Source organism: Salvelinus sp. IW2-2015, linkage group LG19 (genome assembly GCF_002910315.2).
Source record: "Salvelinus sp. IW2-2015 linkage group LG19, ASM291031v2, whole genome shotgun sequence".
NCBI lineage: Eukaryota > Metazoa > Chordata > Actinopteri > Salmoniformes > Salmonidae > Salvelinus > Salvelinus sp. IW2-2015.
Window position 1 is genome coordinate 14,799,898 of NC_036859.1, and position 17,687 is coordinate 14,817,584.

At 40.9% G+C, this 17,687-nt stretch overlaps 1 protein-coding gene across 2 annotated transcripts; it reads left to right on the plus strand.

Annotated features, from left to right (window-relative positions):
* The first annotated feature begins 3,012 nt into the window (after positions 1-3,012).
* On the plus strand, positions 3,013-15,935 carry LOC111979502 (cAMP-dependent protein kinase catalytic subunit beta). 2 transcript variants are annotated; one of them, XM_024010091.2, is made up of 10 exons: positions 3,014-3,411; positions 7,631-7,692; positions 7,959-8,087; positions 9,737-9,835; positions 10,084-10,166; positions 11,408-11,534; positions 12,837-12,932; positions 13,077-13,199; positions 13,464-13,628; positions 14,353-15,935. In XM_024010091.2, the coding sequence occupies exons 1-10, from the start codon at positions 3,366-3,368 to the stop codon at positions 14,476-14,478; spliced, it is 1,056 nt and encodes a 351-aa protein (XP_023865859.1). In that variant the 5' UTR covers positions 3,014-3,365; the 3' UTR covers positions 14,479-15,935. The 2 variants fall into 2 exon arrangements, with proteins under 2 accessions (XP_070304939.1, XP_023865859.1); XM_070448838.1 differs by lacking the exon at positions 9,737-9,835 and having other exon boundaries at positions 3,013-3,411.
* The last annotated feature ends 1,752 nt before the right edge of the window (positions 15,936-17,687 follow it).

Genomic DNA, 17,687 nt, shown 5'->3' on the forward strand with positions numbered 1-17,687 from the left:
GTAGAATAATAGTGAAGACATCAAAACTATGAAATAACACATATGGAATCATATCTAGTAACCCAAAAAGTGTTAAACAAATCAAAATATAGCCACCCTCTGCCTTGATGACACTCTTGGCATTCACTCAACCAGCTACACCTGGAATGCTTTTCCAACAGGAGTTCCCACATATGCTGAGCACTTGTTGGCTGCTTTTCCTTCACTCTGCGGTCCAACTCATCCCAAACCATCTCAATTGAGTTGAGGTCGGGTGATTGTAGAGGTTAGGTCATCTGATGCAGCACTCCATCACTCTCCATCTTGGTCAAATAGGCCTTACAAAGCCTGTAGGTGTGTTGGATCATTGTTCTGTTGAAAAACAAATGATAGTCCCACTAAGCGCAAACCAGATGGTATGGCGTATCACTGCAGAATGCTGTGGTAGCCATGCTGGTTAAGTGTGCCTTGAATACTAAATAAATCACCAACAGTGTCACCAGCAAAGCACCCCCACACCATCACACATCCTCCTCCATGCTTCACGGTGGGAACTACACTTGCAGATACATCCGTTCACCTACTCTGCGTCTCACAAAGACACGGCGGTTGGAACCAAAAATCAAAATTTTTAACTCATCAGACCAAAGGACAGATTTACACCGGTCTAATATCTTCACTATTATTCTACAATGTAGAAAATAGTTCAAATAAAGAAAAACCTTGAAGGAGTATGTGTGTACAAACTTTTGACTGGTACTGTATCTATTTTGAAATACAATTTAGAATTAAACTGTTTTTCAAAATTCAGAAGGTACTCGCACATCTGAGCTTTCTTTTTTTGCCGGCCAATGGTAACAGTTGAATAAAATGAGAAACAACAAGGCCGTGAGGCCGATACATAAAGCTTATTAAAGAGCAGTGATACTATCAAGAGCGGTGTGCAGGTTTCTTCTTTTTTCTCAGAATTAAGCTGTTTAAAATGTATAGTATTGTTACCTATATGATCAACTCAATGTTTGTGAAATACATCCCTTTCTGTATGGTACTATATTTAGTCTTTGGACGCATTTACACATTTGAATACATGTTCAAATGATCAGATCTTAATATTTGTTGGTATGTAGACCAATTTATATATAGACAATATCTAAAGAAATCCACACACACTCTCTCTCACTCTCACTCCCATAGAGTATATGCAGCATAATCAAATCCATTGCAAGTCAAGACTGAAGAGTGAGTCATTTTGCAGCATTTTTCCTCTTTCTCAGGTCTTTATCATGTTCAGATCTTAATACTTTTTGTTATATAGAATGTCTTGCCAATACAGTGTATATTTTCTGTATATGTAAAATGACCTTACTGAAGAGCTCAGTGACTTTCAAAGTGGCACCGTCATAGGATGCCACCTTTCCAACAAGTCAGTTCGTCAAATTTCTGCCCTGCTAGAGCTGCCCCGTCAACTGTAAGTGCTGTTATTGTGAAGTGGCAACATTTAGGAGCCACAACGGCTCACCCGCGAAATGGTAGGCCACACAAGCTCACAGAACGGGACCGCCAAGTGAAAATCGTCTGTCCTCAGTTGCAACACTCACAACCGAGTTCCAAGCTGCCTCTGGAAGCAACGTCAGCACAAGAACTGTTCGTTGGGAGCTTCATGAAATGYGTTTCCATGGCCGAGCAGCCGCACGCACACAAGCCTAAAGTCACAATGTGCAATGTCAAGCATTGGCTGAAGTGGTGTAAAGCRTGTCTCCATTGGAATCTGTAGCAGTGAAAATGCATTCTCTGGAGTGATGAATCACGCTTCACCATCTGGCAATCCGACAAACAGATCTAGYTTTGGTAGATGCCAGGAGAACGCTACCTGCCCCAATGCATAGTGCCAACTGTAAAGTTTGGTGGAGGAGGAATAATGGTCTGGGGCTGTTTTTCATGGTTCGGGCTAGGACCTTTAGTTCCAGTGAAGGGAAATCTTAACGCTATAGCATACAATMACATTTTAGCACAATTCTGTGCTTCCAACTTTGTGGCAACAGTTTGGGGAAGGCCCTTTCCTGTTTTAGCATGACAATGCCCCTGTGCACCAAGCAAGGTCCATACAGAAATGGTTTGTTGAGATTGGTGTGGAAGAACTTGGCTGGCCTGCACAGAGCCCTGACCTCAACCCCATCGAACACCTTTGGGATGAATTGGAATGCCGACTGCGAGCCAGGCCTAATTGCCCAACATCAGTGGGCGACCTCACTAATGCTTTTTTTAAACCTTTATTTAACTAGACAAGTCAGTTAAGAACAAATTCTTATTTACAATGACGGCCTATCCCTGCCAAATCTGGACGACGCTGGGCCAATTGTGCACTGCCCTATGGGACTCCCAATCACGTCCGGATGTGATACAGCCTGGATTCGAACCAGGGACTGTAGTGACTGAATGGAAGCAATGTTCCAACATCTAGGGGCAAGCCTTCCCAGAAGAGTGGAGGCTATTATAGCAACAAAGGGGGGGACCATTTCAATAATTTTGCCCATGATTTTGGAATGAGATGTTCGAATAGTAGGTGTCCACATACTTTTGCCCGTGTATTGTAGTTACCACAGCTATTTAGCTAAAGGGTTAGCTGTATTTGATCATACTGTAGCGGTCCTTGCTATATGAGCCACGTAACCAAAGATAATTTAATAATTTTGAAAAGTTACAATTCCCACCAAGTGGGTTAACCCTTATTATTAGAGTGATGTACTGACCGGGGTACTGCAGGCTGCTATTAGCAACTTAATTATCGTTATAACGTCTTCTGTGTGAGATTTATTTTATAATCAGTTCACGGACATACATCTGGCGTATTTTTGTATTTACACGAAGATTGACCAAGAAMATTGAGAATGCCATTTTTACATTCACTATAATGGGGGGTCCTGTTTTCTGCAAACAATGCCTGCAGTACCGCGGTCYGCCTTGAATTTCTGTGGCTTCAGTGAGAGGGGGCAGTCGTTCTTCCCTGGACCACCTCACAAGCCTCTAACTAAAGCCTTTAGTAAAGGCGGAAGCAGATTGAGTGCGATATCCCATCTCTTCACATAGAAGGTCTTTGACCAAGCAATCAACAGTGAACGCTTGGGGGGAGAAGTGTGAGAGCAGTGACCGCTAGCTGCAAGTCAGCGAGATAGAGAAGAGCCAGGAAGGGGAATATCTAAAGAAGGGGGGTGGTGAACAGGGATTTGGGCTCCTTCTTTCATATTTGACTGTAACGTTATCAATTGAATTTCTCTATATAGTTCCAAATTAACGATTTTGCCTACAAGGGGAACACCACTCAACAACAGCTGTAGCTAGCTACCACCATCTCCCGCAGTCTGAGCGATCGCCGTGTCTTCCATACCATGGGAAACGCTGCTACCGCCAAGAAAGGCAACGAGCTGGAGAGCGGTGAGTTGGGGSGATCGTGGAGCATTCTCTTTACTAGCTAAAGTTAGCTAACTACCCAGTTAGTATGCTGACATTAGCACATTTGACATTTTTTATGGACAACATCGGGAGGGCGCACACGCAAATGTATCCCTGATGTTGTAAACATTTTTACATGAATTACACCCTCGCCCCTGTATTTGGCTATCGACGATAATTTATAGTAATTGGTTTCTGAACTAATCTCAGCTAGATCACTAGTACAAGGGATGTGTAACTAAATAGTTACAACCTGGTCCAGAGGCCTAGCTAGCTACTAACATTAGCTAGCTAGCTAYCGGGTTGTTTTAGCACTTTCGCTATGATGTTGTCTACCTAGCTAACGTCAGTGAGAGCTAGCTGTATATCAGCGTTAGTTAGCCACCACCAGGCCCGTGAGACATCACCAAGCCAGAGTAATGTCCAATGCCAGCTACAGTACTGTAGCATAGCCAGCCAAAGGCTTGACTCTCTGACGTGTGTTGGTCTCATAGCCTATGAGGCCTGTTGTTTTGATATTGCGTTTGTAGATTAGAGTTGTTTTAGCTAGCTAATTTGTAATTTTACAAATGTGATAGATCATTAGCAACCAAAAATTCACTCCACTCCTAAACTATTTACAAATGTCATGTTAGATTAACCACACTAAGGATAAGTAGTTTAATAAGTATGGGGTTTCAATTATCAGACTGCCTCCACATCTCAGTCTTGAGGCGCTGTATATATATATATACAGCTTTCCCTCTACAGTACTCTCTAGCGCTCCTCTAAACAGTGACCAAATATGGTGAAGAAATGACAAATGCCCACTTGCCATTCATAAAACCAGGCCCGTAATACAACCTTCCCAAGTGATTTATCTCACAAGTCATTTTGGTTTAGAGTCTGTTTAATCTTAGTGATGTGCAGTTCTACATGCACATACACACAGCACAGTTTGTCATTGACTGGAACAGCTTGTCACCAGACCTTCGTAAGAGGATAAGGGGAATTACAAGCTTTGACGCAACTAGCCCTGGGACTGTATTAATTTGCAGTGGTACACTTTGACATATGTATGCTGATGATCAATGCACTGCATGACTTGATACATTTTAAATGTTTCCCCATGAAGTCCTATACAGTCAGGAATATCCAGGCGTTGGTTTGTGTCCAGATCTGAATGTGTGTGAACTGCTTGCAAACTAATCTGGCATAAGTTAGTCTGGGAAATGCCACTGACTTGTGAGTTTGCATATGTGCTGTTCCATCTACTTCACTTTGATATATGTACGGACAAATGTGAACATTTATGGTAGGTAGTAATGTATCTAGGTCGTTTAAAAMCTTTGTCACTTTACAATGCTGTTAATCTGTTCATATGACATTTACTGAAGTGTTGGAAGAGACCAGGCAGAGGCACAGGAACCTGGTCAGCCACAGGTATCTTTCCAGTTTCAGGAAGCAAGCGGTGTTCTTTGATCTGATCAGTGCAACCTAAAGCCTGTGCTGTGCCGTCTGTTTTCCTGTCTGTTTTGACATAACATGAGCCCCAGTCTCTCAACCTTCTGGTGTTAAACCTGTCTAAGCCACAGTGCCCTAAACTGCTGCTGCTACAGATTTGTCTGCCCTATTGCTGTTTACAGTGCCGGCAACCTGGTTCCTGATAATAGCCCATGTGTGTGTTGCACTAACCTCCTCACCAACTCAGACTCGTTGTCTTGGCTTGGCTCTTGGGAGATGTCAAAACACTCCCAGTTTGACAGGGAGGTAGGCTAATTCTGACACTGTATGAGCCTTGTTTCACTGTTCCATGTCACAACCTTCCATGTTGTTAAACATGTTAGGCACTTTAAAAAAAAAAAAAAGGAAAATCTTGCATTAGCCAACCATGTTCTAAAAATATGAACTTAGTGGTGCTGATCTCTAAAAACTGTACTGTACCGAGGTGTACCTTATTACCTTATTCTACTGTTCAATARTGGACACCTAGCTTATGTCTTTTAAAAGGGATCCCATTCAGTACAGTTAACCGTAACCAGCTCTGATTATGTAAACATTTACATTGGCTAGGTGGTCATACAGTGCATTCAGAAAGTATTGAGACCCCTTGACTTTTTCCACATTTTGTTACGTTACAGCCTTATTCTAAAATGTATTAAATAAATAAAAATCCTCAATCTACACACACTACCCCATAATGACAAAGCGAAAACAGGTTTTGTAGAATTTTTTTCAAATATATTACAAATAAAAAAACATACCTTATTTACATAAGTATTCAGACCCTTTGCTATGAGACTTGAAGTTGAGCTCAGGTGCATCCAGTTTCCATTGGTCATCCTTGAGATGTTTCTACAACTTGATTGGAGTCCACCTGTGGAAAATACAATTGATTGGACATTATTTGGAAAAGCACACCTGTCTATATAAGGTCCCACAGTTGACAGTGCATGTCAGAGAAAAAACCAAGCCATGAGGTTGAAGGAATTGTCCGTAGAGCTCCGAGACAGGGATTATGTCGAGCCACAGATCTGGGGAAGGGTACCAAAGGTTTTTCAGCGGGAAGTGACTGGGAGACTAGTCAGGATCGAGGGAATGATGTACAGAGAGATCCTTGATGAAAACCTGCTCCAGAGCGCTCAGGACCTCCGACTGGGGGGCAAAGGTTCACCTTCCAGAAGGACAAAGACACTAAGCACACAGCCAAGACAACTCAGGAGTGGCTTTGGGACAAGTCTCTGGAGAGACCTGAAAATAGCTGTGCAGCAACGCTCCCCATCCAACCTGACAGAGCTTGAGAGGATCTGCAGAGAAGAATGGGAGAAACTCCCCAAATACAGGTGTGCCAAGCTTATAGCATCATACCCAAGAAGACTTGAGGCTGTAACCGTTGCCAAAGGTGCTTCAACAATGTACAGATTAAATGGTCTGAATACACTATGTAAATGTGTTAATAAAAAAATCATATACAGTCTYCTTTTCAGGCCAGGGTTATGTGGGATTTTTAGTGCTTCAACACACTGTAGCCTATATAAAAAGAACTGCACAATTATTAAAGCCTTTTTCTGTTTGCTACATCTTTGTATTTGTACAGCATTTGCCATCCTAGTCATGTCTGTTGTAACTTTCTTACCCACAGGAGTCATTAACAAACATTCTAATTAGTCGCCTTGTTTTTCTTTATCACACTGAATTCCAGAAGAATGACAACTCTTTCTCTCTGTATCTAATACTGTCTTTTTCTTTCCTTCGTTGTCATCTTCTATTGTTCTTCACTGCATATGGTCCATGTTTGTTGATCTGATATACTTGTTAGATTTATGCACTCTCTCTCTCTCTCTCTCTCTTCCACATCATCCCTTCCACATTGTTCCTGCAAATCCTTGGGTGATCTATAGAGACTTTTGGTATGCCCATTCTTCCACTAGATTCCCAAAATGACAGAAGTCTGAAACCTTGCACGCATTGATTCTATTGTAAATGAACCCAAGCTTGGCTTGTAGTAGTGGTTCAGTATATGCTTCGATCTAGGTTCTGCCAAAACCATTACCTAAACCTCTGTGTTTTTGTCATCTGCATTCTGTCATTCTGGATATCTCTTGTCTGCTGTGTTTTTCCATGTGTTTTGGTTTGTCCTGGCTCATCAAAAACAATTCTGTATATAATACTCTGTTTTAAAGCCTTCCCGTGAACAGTATTGGGCCCTAATGCACAGTCAGTGCAGAAAGTGATGCACAAGAGTTCTGCATGCTTCGATTGAGCCCAGCCTCTTCACCTGTCTTAGTGAATTCTTACATCCCCTATCTATTTAAAAAAGAGAAATGGAGCTCTTGGCATCACTTCTTACTTAGACTGTCCGTCTTGGTTGGTGTGTTTTGTTGTATCACTAAAAACAAACGTTTTGATGTTGTTTCCCCCCCCCCCCCCCCTTTCTCCGTACATGTATTTTGTGGATGTAAAATGCAGATAGGAGTTTGGTTAGTTAGACCTTACCAGTCTTTGTCTCCATTGAATTCCATTTCATACAGATTTTGTTACAATTGATACCCTGTCACTGTTCTAGAATTTCCACATAAGATTCCATTAAGATGTCCTTTGTACTTTGTTGCCCACTCCATGCAAATCAAATCCCAAGTCAATAAATAGGAATTAATCATGCGTTGACAGACAATTCCTTCCTGTTAGCTAATTTGCCTGTGTATATCTTTCTTCCATACAGTGAAAGAGTTCCTAGCCAAAGCCAAAGAAGACTTCTTACGGAAATGGGAATGTCCACCACAGGTGAGATGTTTTCATGCTCTGAAGGTTGGAGCTACAAATCCAGGGTTTGGGGACTCTTTCTCATTTATTCTTTCTGTGATTCCTCACATCCTATCTCTTTGCCTTCTTCTCAACCAAAGTCCTTCACCAATGTGTATAGAAAAGGAGATGTGGATGTGGGGAATATCTGGGGAATATCTAAGTTGAACTGAGTAAAAGCCTGGGACTGCTGCTGTGGTATATCCATTAGGTAATCCACATCCTGTGTTTTGTGTGACCCATTCTAGAGCACGACGGGCCTAGATGACTTTGACAGGCTAAAGACCCTGGGTACAGGCTCGTTTGGAAGAGTCATGCTGGTCAAACATAAAGGAACAGAGCAGTTRTTCGCCATGAAAATACTGGACAAGCAAAAGGTTGGTGCCCAGTGGAAAACAGCTGGCCTTTTCAAGGACGGGTAACCCATGTATGAGCTGACAAGGCAATGTATCACCTTGCTATGGGAAGAGGATGAAGAGATGCTATTTTAGGGCATCAAACGGGGCAACAAGTGCAAAGCCTTGGTCGAGTGGGTATCACTCCAGGCAGCAAGCACATGCATGCCTCCCCACCGAAGACCTGGGTTCAACCCCGTCTTCCACCTATGTCTACCTCCTTACTCTCATCCCAGCTGTTTGTACCCGTCTAAATGAAGCATCAAAAATACAGTAAAGATAGTGTGCAATTCCACTCCAATAAAATAATATCAAACAAAAAATGGGGCAAGAATGAAATAAAACACTGTAGATCAGTCGTATTCAAACGTTTCCAGCGGGACCCCATTTTTTTCCGCCAGAATTTCTCGCGGCCCCATCCCAAATCTAATGAACCAACCTTAAAAATCGGCACATTTCGATTTTTACATCAACAAATAACTTTTAATTCAGTAAATGTATTTTTAAATGTATAATTCAGTAAATGTAAATGTATTTTTTTAAATGATCTTTCTCAAATGTATGTTGTGACTTGTTCCATACAATAACATGTCCTCAAATATTTGTAATTTTTTAATGGGCAACGCCACTGCAAGGTTGCGACCCCAACTTTGAATACCGCTGCTGTAGATGTTATCTGGTGGCATAACATAAGTATGATAAATATGTGTAATGTCTGCCAGTGGTTTCTCCCATCACATGCACAGATATGATCTGACCTGTTAGTGTCTGGATTATAATACCATAGTCTCTTTCCAACCTCTCCCTCAATGTGAGCAAGAKAAAGGAGCTGATCATGGACTACAGGTAAATGAGGGCTGAACAGGCCCCCATTAACATTGACGGGGCTGTAGTGGAGCGGGTCGAGAGTTTCAAGCTCCTTGGTGTCTACATCACCCACAAACTATCCTGGTCCAAACATACCAAGACAGTCGTGAAGAGGGCATGACAACACCTTTTCCCCCTCAGGAGACTGAAAAGATTTGGCATGGGTCCCCAGATCATCAAAGTTCTACGGCTGCACCATCGAGAGCATCCTGACCGGTTGCATCACCACCTGGTATGGCAACTGGTCGGCATCCGACCGTATGGCGCTACAGAGGGTATTGCGTATGGCCCAGTACATCACTAGGGCCTAGCTTCCTGCCATCCAGGACCTATATACTAGGCGGTGTCAGAGGAAGGGCCCCCACACATTGACTCGCTACCGGTACCCCCTGTATATAGCCTCGTTATTGTATCTTTTTTAAAATTTATTTAGTAAATATTTTCACAACTCTATTTTTTTTAACTGCATTGTTGGTTAAGGGCTTGTAAGTAAGCATTTCACGGTAAGGTCTACAGCTGTTGTATTTGGCGCGTGTGACAAAAATGTGATTACTGGAATGCAATCTAAAAGCTGCCCTAGCCACGCAAGCCTCCTGATCTCGCGAGCTAACATAAATGGTCTGCTACCTCAGTCTGGTAATTACGAGACTAAAGCTCCCCCCCCCCCAAAAAAAACCCCTCTACAACTTTGTCATGCCATCATTAAACTGTACTTAAACTGTCGGTCAAGACTGTTGTCTGATGATCACTTCTTTGTCTGGTAGGTGGTGAAACTCAAGCAAATAGAACACACGCTAAATGAGAAGAGAATATTGCAGGCCGTGTCTTTTCCCTTCCTCGTCAGACTTGATTATGCCTTCAAGGTACAGTTCAGTTTTTTTTCCTTCTGCATACAGTGTTTTTAATCTGGCCATTGAGATCAGAGGCTATGAATCAAGCGTCTCAAACTAGGAGTGCTGATTTAGGGATCGTTTTTCCTTTTTGATCATAATGAATTTGATTTAAATGGCCGCGGGGGGCTGATCCCAGCACTATGAGACGCTTAATACATATGGCCTCTTTATTATTCAGTTACCTCAGTATCTGACTGGATTTGTGTGTCCCTCCACAGGACAACTCCAATTTGTACATGGTGATGGAGTATGTTCCAGGAGGAGAGATGTTTTCACATCTAAGACGAATCGGAAGGTTCAGGTGAGTGTCTGTCTGAACGTTCTGCTCATCAATACAATATCTGGTTGATTATAAGTTGTTTATAGATTTTCCATTTGTTGATTGAAAATTGTTTTGGGAAACATTTTTTTAACCTACATTCATGTATTTTTTTTGGGACAGTGAATTTATAACATTTTAATTTGGCTTTGTTCTCCAGAATTAGATTTCATATCAAAAGTTCTATGTGAGGTGACAGTACAGAATGTCATCATTTATTTGAGGGTATTTTCATACATATGTTTTACCATTTAGAAATGAATGCACTTTATGTATCTAGTCCCCCCATTTTGAAGGTTGTTGGAAGTATTTAGAAAATTCAGTTTTAAAAGTTGAGTATTTGGTCCCATATTCCTAGCACGCAATGACTACATCACGCTTGTGAATCAAAGTTGTTGGATGCGTTTTCAGTTTGTTTTGGTTGTGTTTCAGATTATTTTGTGCCCAACAGAAATTAATTATAAATAACGTTGTTTTGGAGTTACGTTTATTGTAAATAAGGCTGTAACGTAATGATTATCCGTAATCATGGTAGCATCCACATTACTGTAGAAGTGTTCAGAAACATATTCTATTCTTATATACAATTAAAATGACTCAATACGTTATTTCTCATTCATTTCTATTGAGAAAGGGAAAGGTGATACCAGTTGTARAACTGAATGTATTCAACATAAATGTGTCTTCTGCATTTAACCCGCATTTAACCTGAGTCCGAGAGGTGCCGGGGGCTTGCCTTAATCGATATCCACGTCATTGGTGCCCAGTTGTTTTTGGGGGTTAACTTCCTTGCTCAGGGGCAGAACGTCGGCTTGGGGATTCGATCCAGCAATCTTTTGGTTACCGGCCCAACGCTCCTACCCACCAGGCTACCTACCACACGACATAATCCTGCAAATGCAAACTGCAAATGCATCCAACAAGTTTGTAGAGTCACAACCTTGACGTAGTCATTGCATGCTAGGAATATGGGACCATATAGTAAACTTTTGTACCAACCAGAATACACTACAACAGAAATCCAAATACTTATGACGCCTTCAAATGGGGGGGACTAGTGCATTATATGTTTTTGCTTCACTGTCCAAATAAATACAGAGGGGAGTGTGTGTTTTTATTTTAAATTCAGTGCTCATATAGCTGGTAGTTAATTACAACTCCGCTTACATTTTTGCGCCTACTACGTGATCAGTTAAACAGATTCTTCTCCCTTTCCTTCACAGTGAACCGCACGCACGGTTTTACGCAGCCCAGATAGTACTGACGTTCGAGTACCTCCATTCACTAGACCTTATCTACAGAGATCTGAAGCCTGAGAACCTTCTAATCGATCAGCATGGCTACATCCAGGTATGTGTTACCAGTGCTTCAAGTGGATCATTTTCATTTTACAGCACCAGGGTTCTTATTTTAGAGTCAATGTTGCATAAGGGATGCCGGTAGGCCTACTGACAGATATGAAAACCCGTCGCTTTTCGGCGATATTCACCGCTTTGATCTCAAAATAGGCCATCCAAGTGAATCGTGTAGATCCGAAGAGAAAAAGGGGAAGGGGTCTGTGTCTCATATTGAAATCATTGACTGAGCACAGGAAGGTATTAAAATGTATTGAACTTATGACAAAAGTACTTAAATTGCACTAGTTTCTCATAATTCCTGAAAATAGTGCATCAGTGATATGTATTTCCTGCAACTTTCTGAAGAAGTAACACCTGTTTGTGTGCACCTGTATGTGTTGTGTAGCCAGTTAGCATGCTGAAAAWTTTCTAAAGGCTTTCCAAAAAAAACTTTCCAATTAAATGTCTGCAAAGTAGGCTTACCTGGCTGGCAGAATGATATCATGATAAATTTGTACCAATCAGGTTCACATGAAACACCGCTACAGAAACACTGCTACTAGCCAAACACAGTCTCTTGCTGGTGCACAATTTAATTAAAGGGCAACTACACTCTCCCACATAGATTAATACATTTTTTGACCTCAAATGTGGTCTCCTGATGTGGTTTTAAGCATTGTTGTGGACTTAGAACATAACATTTTGTTGGTTTTCTATCAATAAAAGGGTGATTTTTGAGAGAAATTCTGAAACCTGGAAAAGCTAAACCAAGAACAGAATTTGGCAAAACAATAACAGATTTTAGAGTGCCCTATTTATTTCTGTCTGGGGAGGCAGATTATCATTACCTGTCATAATAAACCTTAAACCAGACCAAAGAGCCCAACTCCCCCCTACCCCAGGACACCATTTTCTCTGTCTATTGTGGTTTGTAAAGTTAGGAGTGTTGAGATTATTCAAATGTGTATTTATTACTTGTTATTCTCTGAAAATAAGCCACTTTTCTTACACCTCACACATTTTATATGTCCAAGTGAATTTTTGTGTTACCATTTTGGGCCCTCACCAGTTTGCATCCTTGTACTCAAGCAGTAGAACATTTGAGGTGCCAGTACTGTGTACCGGTGAGCACCGGCCCAACTGGAGCACTGTGCATGACACATCACTGCCTATGGCGTATACTGTAATGTCAAATCAAATGTATRTATAAAGCCCTTCTTACATCAGCTGATATCTCAAAGTGCTGTGCAGAAATGATGGGTTATGTTTTCTCTGCTATGTTGCTTTACCGACTGTACGTGTTCTTGGTGGTCAGGTGACAGACTTTGGATTTGCCAAGAGGGTAAAAGGCAGAACCTGGACGTTGTGTGGAACTCCAGAGTACCTGGCGCCCGAGATCATACTCAGCAAGGTGAGAGTCCTGTCTGTCTCTCTCTCTCACACACACACAGTGCATTAAATTACTACATTTGAAGACATGGAACATTAGTTTGTTGCCATGAATTTAGATTACATATGTGTATGTGAACTACATTTGTCATTGTGCTGTGRGTAGGGCTACAACAAAGCAGTGGACTGGTGGGCCCTGGGGGTCCTCATATATGAGATGGCTGCTGGATACCCTCCCTTCTTCGCTGACCAGCCTATTCAGATCTATGAGAAGATTGTGTCTGGAAAGGTATGGACAAGTCCATTTTTACATTAAMCATGTCTGAAATGGCCTACCTATTTAACCTCCAATTTTAACACATTTTGAACACCTGTCATGTTCTCATGGAGTAAGTTTAACTCAGTAGGAGGTTTTAACTGCCCAATGAATGCTTGGCTTGCTTTTGGCTTAGCCTCTTCTGTCTTTAATCACTTACTATACAGGTCCAACTAGGAGCAAATGTACATTTCTCAATACATGACCATTTAGACAAACCTCTGTGTCCCCCTGTAGGTCCGCTTCCCATCRCACTTCAGCTCTGACCTGAAGGACCTGCTGAGGAACCTGCTGCAGGTGGACCTGACCAAACGCTACGGCAACCTGAAGAACGGCGTCAACGACATCAAAGGACACAAGTGGTTCGCTACAACGGACTGGATTGCCATCTACGAGAGGAAGGTACATACAAGGATGTGTTGGAGGATGAAGACTATCAATGCGGAGTTGAATTGCTCTTTATAGCACCTAACCTTTATGAAACACATTGGCCAAATTCTTGCCTACTACTTGCTAAAACAACATACTGTGTACTAATCATACTACATACTATTTCAGCAACAAATATCAACATACTACTCATCCATACTGAGAAGGCGTAATCTACATGCACAATCTCTCTTGTTCCACGCCATTCGTACATTTTTGCAGAGCATGTCCCCTATTCTGGTTATCAGCTGATGTCAAACAGACATGGGTCTGAAAACACTTATTCTCTTCCTCAATAGGGTGCAGCGAATTCTAAATGAAAAGCCGAAATTAGTATGACATCCTGGGATTTAAAGTATACTACATTTTTAAATTTCACATTCTATAAAACGTTCTATTTTTGCATCGCCAAAAATCCTAACACAAGTACGGGTGTTCAGACAAGGCCTCTGTATTTTATTAGTGTCCAGTAGCACTTTCTTGAGTATTATGATCTTGCAACAATAGTCTTTATATGGTTTCATGATGTTTTGTATTTGGCTTACTAGAATTACTTCATAATGCATTTTGCTGAAAGGAGGTATTACCTAGGCATCTGAAAATTCTTGCAGTATTAGAATCTCATTGAAGTACTGGCTTGGTCTCCTCTAAGGCACACTAACTCCGCTCCTGGTTGTCCTGCTCTCTGTGTTGTCAGGTGGAAGCCCCGTTCATACCAAAGTGTCGAGGCGCTGGAGACACAAGCAACTTCGACGACTACGAGGAGGAGGAGATCCGCGTTTCTGTAACGGAAAAATGTGCAAAGGAGTTTTCCGAGTTTTAGGACGTGCACACGTGGATATATCAGGGCTAAAACACACATGAAAAATAAGGGGATCTTTGCACTCTTCTAAAGACTTGGGGTTGGAGCAGAGACCATTGTTCAACTATTACTACGTAGTTCCTTCATTCCACAAGGCTGAATGAGGTCGCCATGATCCTTGGGTGCCAATGATAACACCTTCACTGTCACATATACCTGCGTATTAAAGCAGACACGCCACCTTTTTTTTTTATCCCCTCTACCCACTCTGTTTTTGAACTTTGAAGCAGTTGTCTTGGATGTTGTGCTCCCCTTTACAGATGTGATATTTTTCGATTTAGGAGGAAAACCAGAGAGGYTAACTATATGAGAGAGGCCAATTTCATATAAGTCCACGCAGTGTAACTTCAAACCGACTTGTCTGTGGCAGTAACACACATGGTTGTGTGGTTTTGTAGGGCAGTGCCTCCAGTCGTCAACAGTTTCGATTTTATGGTCTGTTACAAATCTGATGCTTTTCAATTGAAAATTATTCTCACCTTCTGCTAGGACAATGTTTTGGCCAGCTTTCAGAAATAGTATTTGTCCTTTGTGTATATTTTTTGTCACTAAGTAAGACACATTAAACACCATTGAGTGCTAAGAGCATGACCAAAATATAACTAATTGGGTGACAGAGGAAGAGAGGTCCCTTCCTTTCTTTGCCTTTGTCTGTAGACCCCTTTAGACCAATTCCAACAGCCCCACAAAACATCCATTCTCTGGCCAATTGGTATTCTAGCCCTGTAAAAGGGAAGTCATTGCAGGGAATGGCGAACCCAACTACAAACAGAAAATAACATAAGTGGTCAGAGAAATTCTAGAATTTGTAATCTCTCCTTTTTATTTAACATTTTAATACATGGATTAAAACTGAAGGTTTTTTGGTCCCTAAGATTTCAGGTCCGCTTATAAAAAAGGACACTTTTAAATGAATTTGTGGAGCTGCAGAGCTCCTGATGCGTTAAAGTGWAATCAAGTCCTTTTGAGGTGCGCTCTTTAAATTGATCAGTTCAGTGTGTGTAGTGTTGTGGCTTTTGCCTCAACATTGTTAGTAAAACCAGTACACACTTCATAACAATATGTTGATACTAAGCAGTCTTGCAAGCTTCTCAAAAGGGATCACAAAACACAATTTTCCCCCATGTTTTTCCCTATTGCTGTTCTTGACTTCCCTCCTTTCCTTGTTTGTTTCATTCTTATGACAGAATGTAGTGTTGCAACTTATAGGTATGCATAGTTTGAAATGCTTGATTAAGGTACATTAGTTTTTTCTCACAGACATACACTGGCAAAAGACAAACAAGACTGCTCCTTGACCTTTGTATCACATATAATCCAGTCATTGTTCAGCTCATTACATTATAAGTATATGCATTGTTTCATATGTTTTTATTTATACACATTAGAGATGCTAATACATTTTATTTTTTAAAGTGTCAACGTTTGGAAAGTTTCTTTTGTAATCTTGTAGTGTAAATAGCGGCATACTGCTCTAGGAGTGTTCATGTGTGGGCCTTATATTTGTCAAACMATATAATGCAGGATAACGTCCAAGAGAGAGACCAGGCTTCATCACACATCATGACTGAAATGTTCATGTACTTGTTAATTACCACATGAAGTTTGTGATTTATTTATTTTTGGATCACTTTCGCGTATGTCATAGGTTTTGTTTGGCATGTCCACTTCTCTCAGTTAAATCCTTTCATAAWTTCCCAGTCAAATGAGAAGGCTTTGGCATTACAACAGCAATCATTTCAACGAGTTTGGCTATAAATTAAGTAATTCAGGAAATTCCATCAATATTTATTTTACTGTTCACGATTCACAAATGATTACATTTCCTGAAGAAAATGTGTTTTCCTTAGCTGTCTTAAAATATTTGTGTGGGAGATGTGTTAAATGTGGAATACAAGCTCTTCAGAAGCTGATGCGGTTCAATATAGTAAGAATAGGTCTGATTTTACTAGTAGACTGCTATATATGAAAAAATGGCAGTTTGCCTCCAATGAAATGTGCCTAAAACTCGTCAGGGATGTGCTATCCTACTCCTGACACCAGTGTAGTTTAATTAGGAGTTACCCTGAACGGACCTTAAACCCTCTTCCCTGTGACTGTCATTCCAAAACCATTATGCCAAAAGTCTTAAATGGGTGGTTCACTTTTATTTTGTACCAAATCTATGTTTTTATGTAAATGGTATGTTATATGTTTTTTCCTTTAGATTTCACATGCTTTTGTGAAACTTACCGCACCAGCAATAGACTTCCTCATTGCTCCTTCTGCTGCAGTATGGGGGCCACTAGCACTCCACAATGACTCTCAGTTCTATTACATTAGTCAATTTATTGAACAGAGGCGTCTTCTGTACGGGGGAGTTTAAGAGCCTCGACGCTCAGTCTGAACATTAACACGCATCGCTTGCGGTACAAGCATAATTTTTTTGTAAGCATAATACTTATCGTTCATATCAGCGAGGGAAAAAATAATTGATACACACCTTTTTATAGGGTTAGTGTTCCCACACGGCCATATCCATGTCACAGCGCGTGTTTACGGATGACAGAAGGACCACCTGTGCTAATTAGTTATCTCGCATGTTCCGAACACCTGTATGTAACAGAAGAAGGCCGTCAGAAACGTTGTCTCTGAGGAAAAATATTGTCTGCTGCAACTGTGATAAAGCCGGGTAAAACAGTGTACAGTAAGTGTGTATTTCGCGTTRGTAAAATTAGTTTGATGTGATATGAAAGTTAAAGGCTTTACGTTTCTAGAACCACATTGCAATTGAGAATCTATTCYCGTTTAGATGGAGTATTTGGCTGTTTTGGCTGCCATAGCCAGTCTACTTCTAAAAATAAGGTCCTTGGACCTTAACTATTAACGAAGGGTAGGCTCCTTAAAACCTTTTACTGCGGTGGGCTAAATCAGGGTCACACAGTGTTTCTTGGTCTTAAACAAATCTACTTTGAAACAAAACTATATACGTCACACACATGGTTATGGGCTTWAAAAAGGAGACACTGGTACCATATCAGATACAGAGTTCAAATGTATTCCAATTTGAGTTTGCATCCAAATATTACACTTTATATACAGCAGATACGATTTATAACAAACACAATTTTCTGTAAAAAAAATGTTGTACATGGTGTTTATTAATAAGTGGAAATAATATTACACCCATG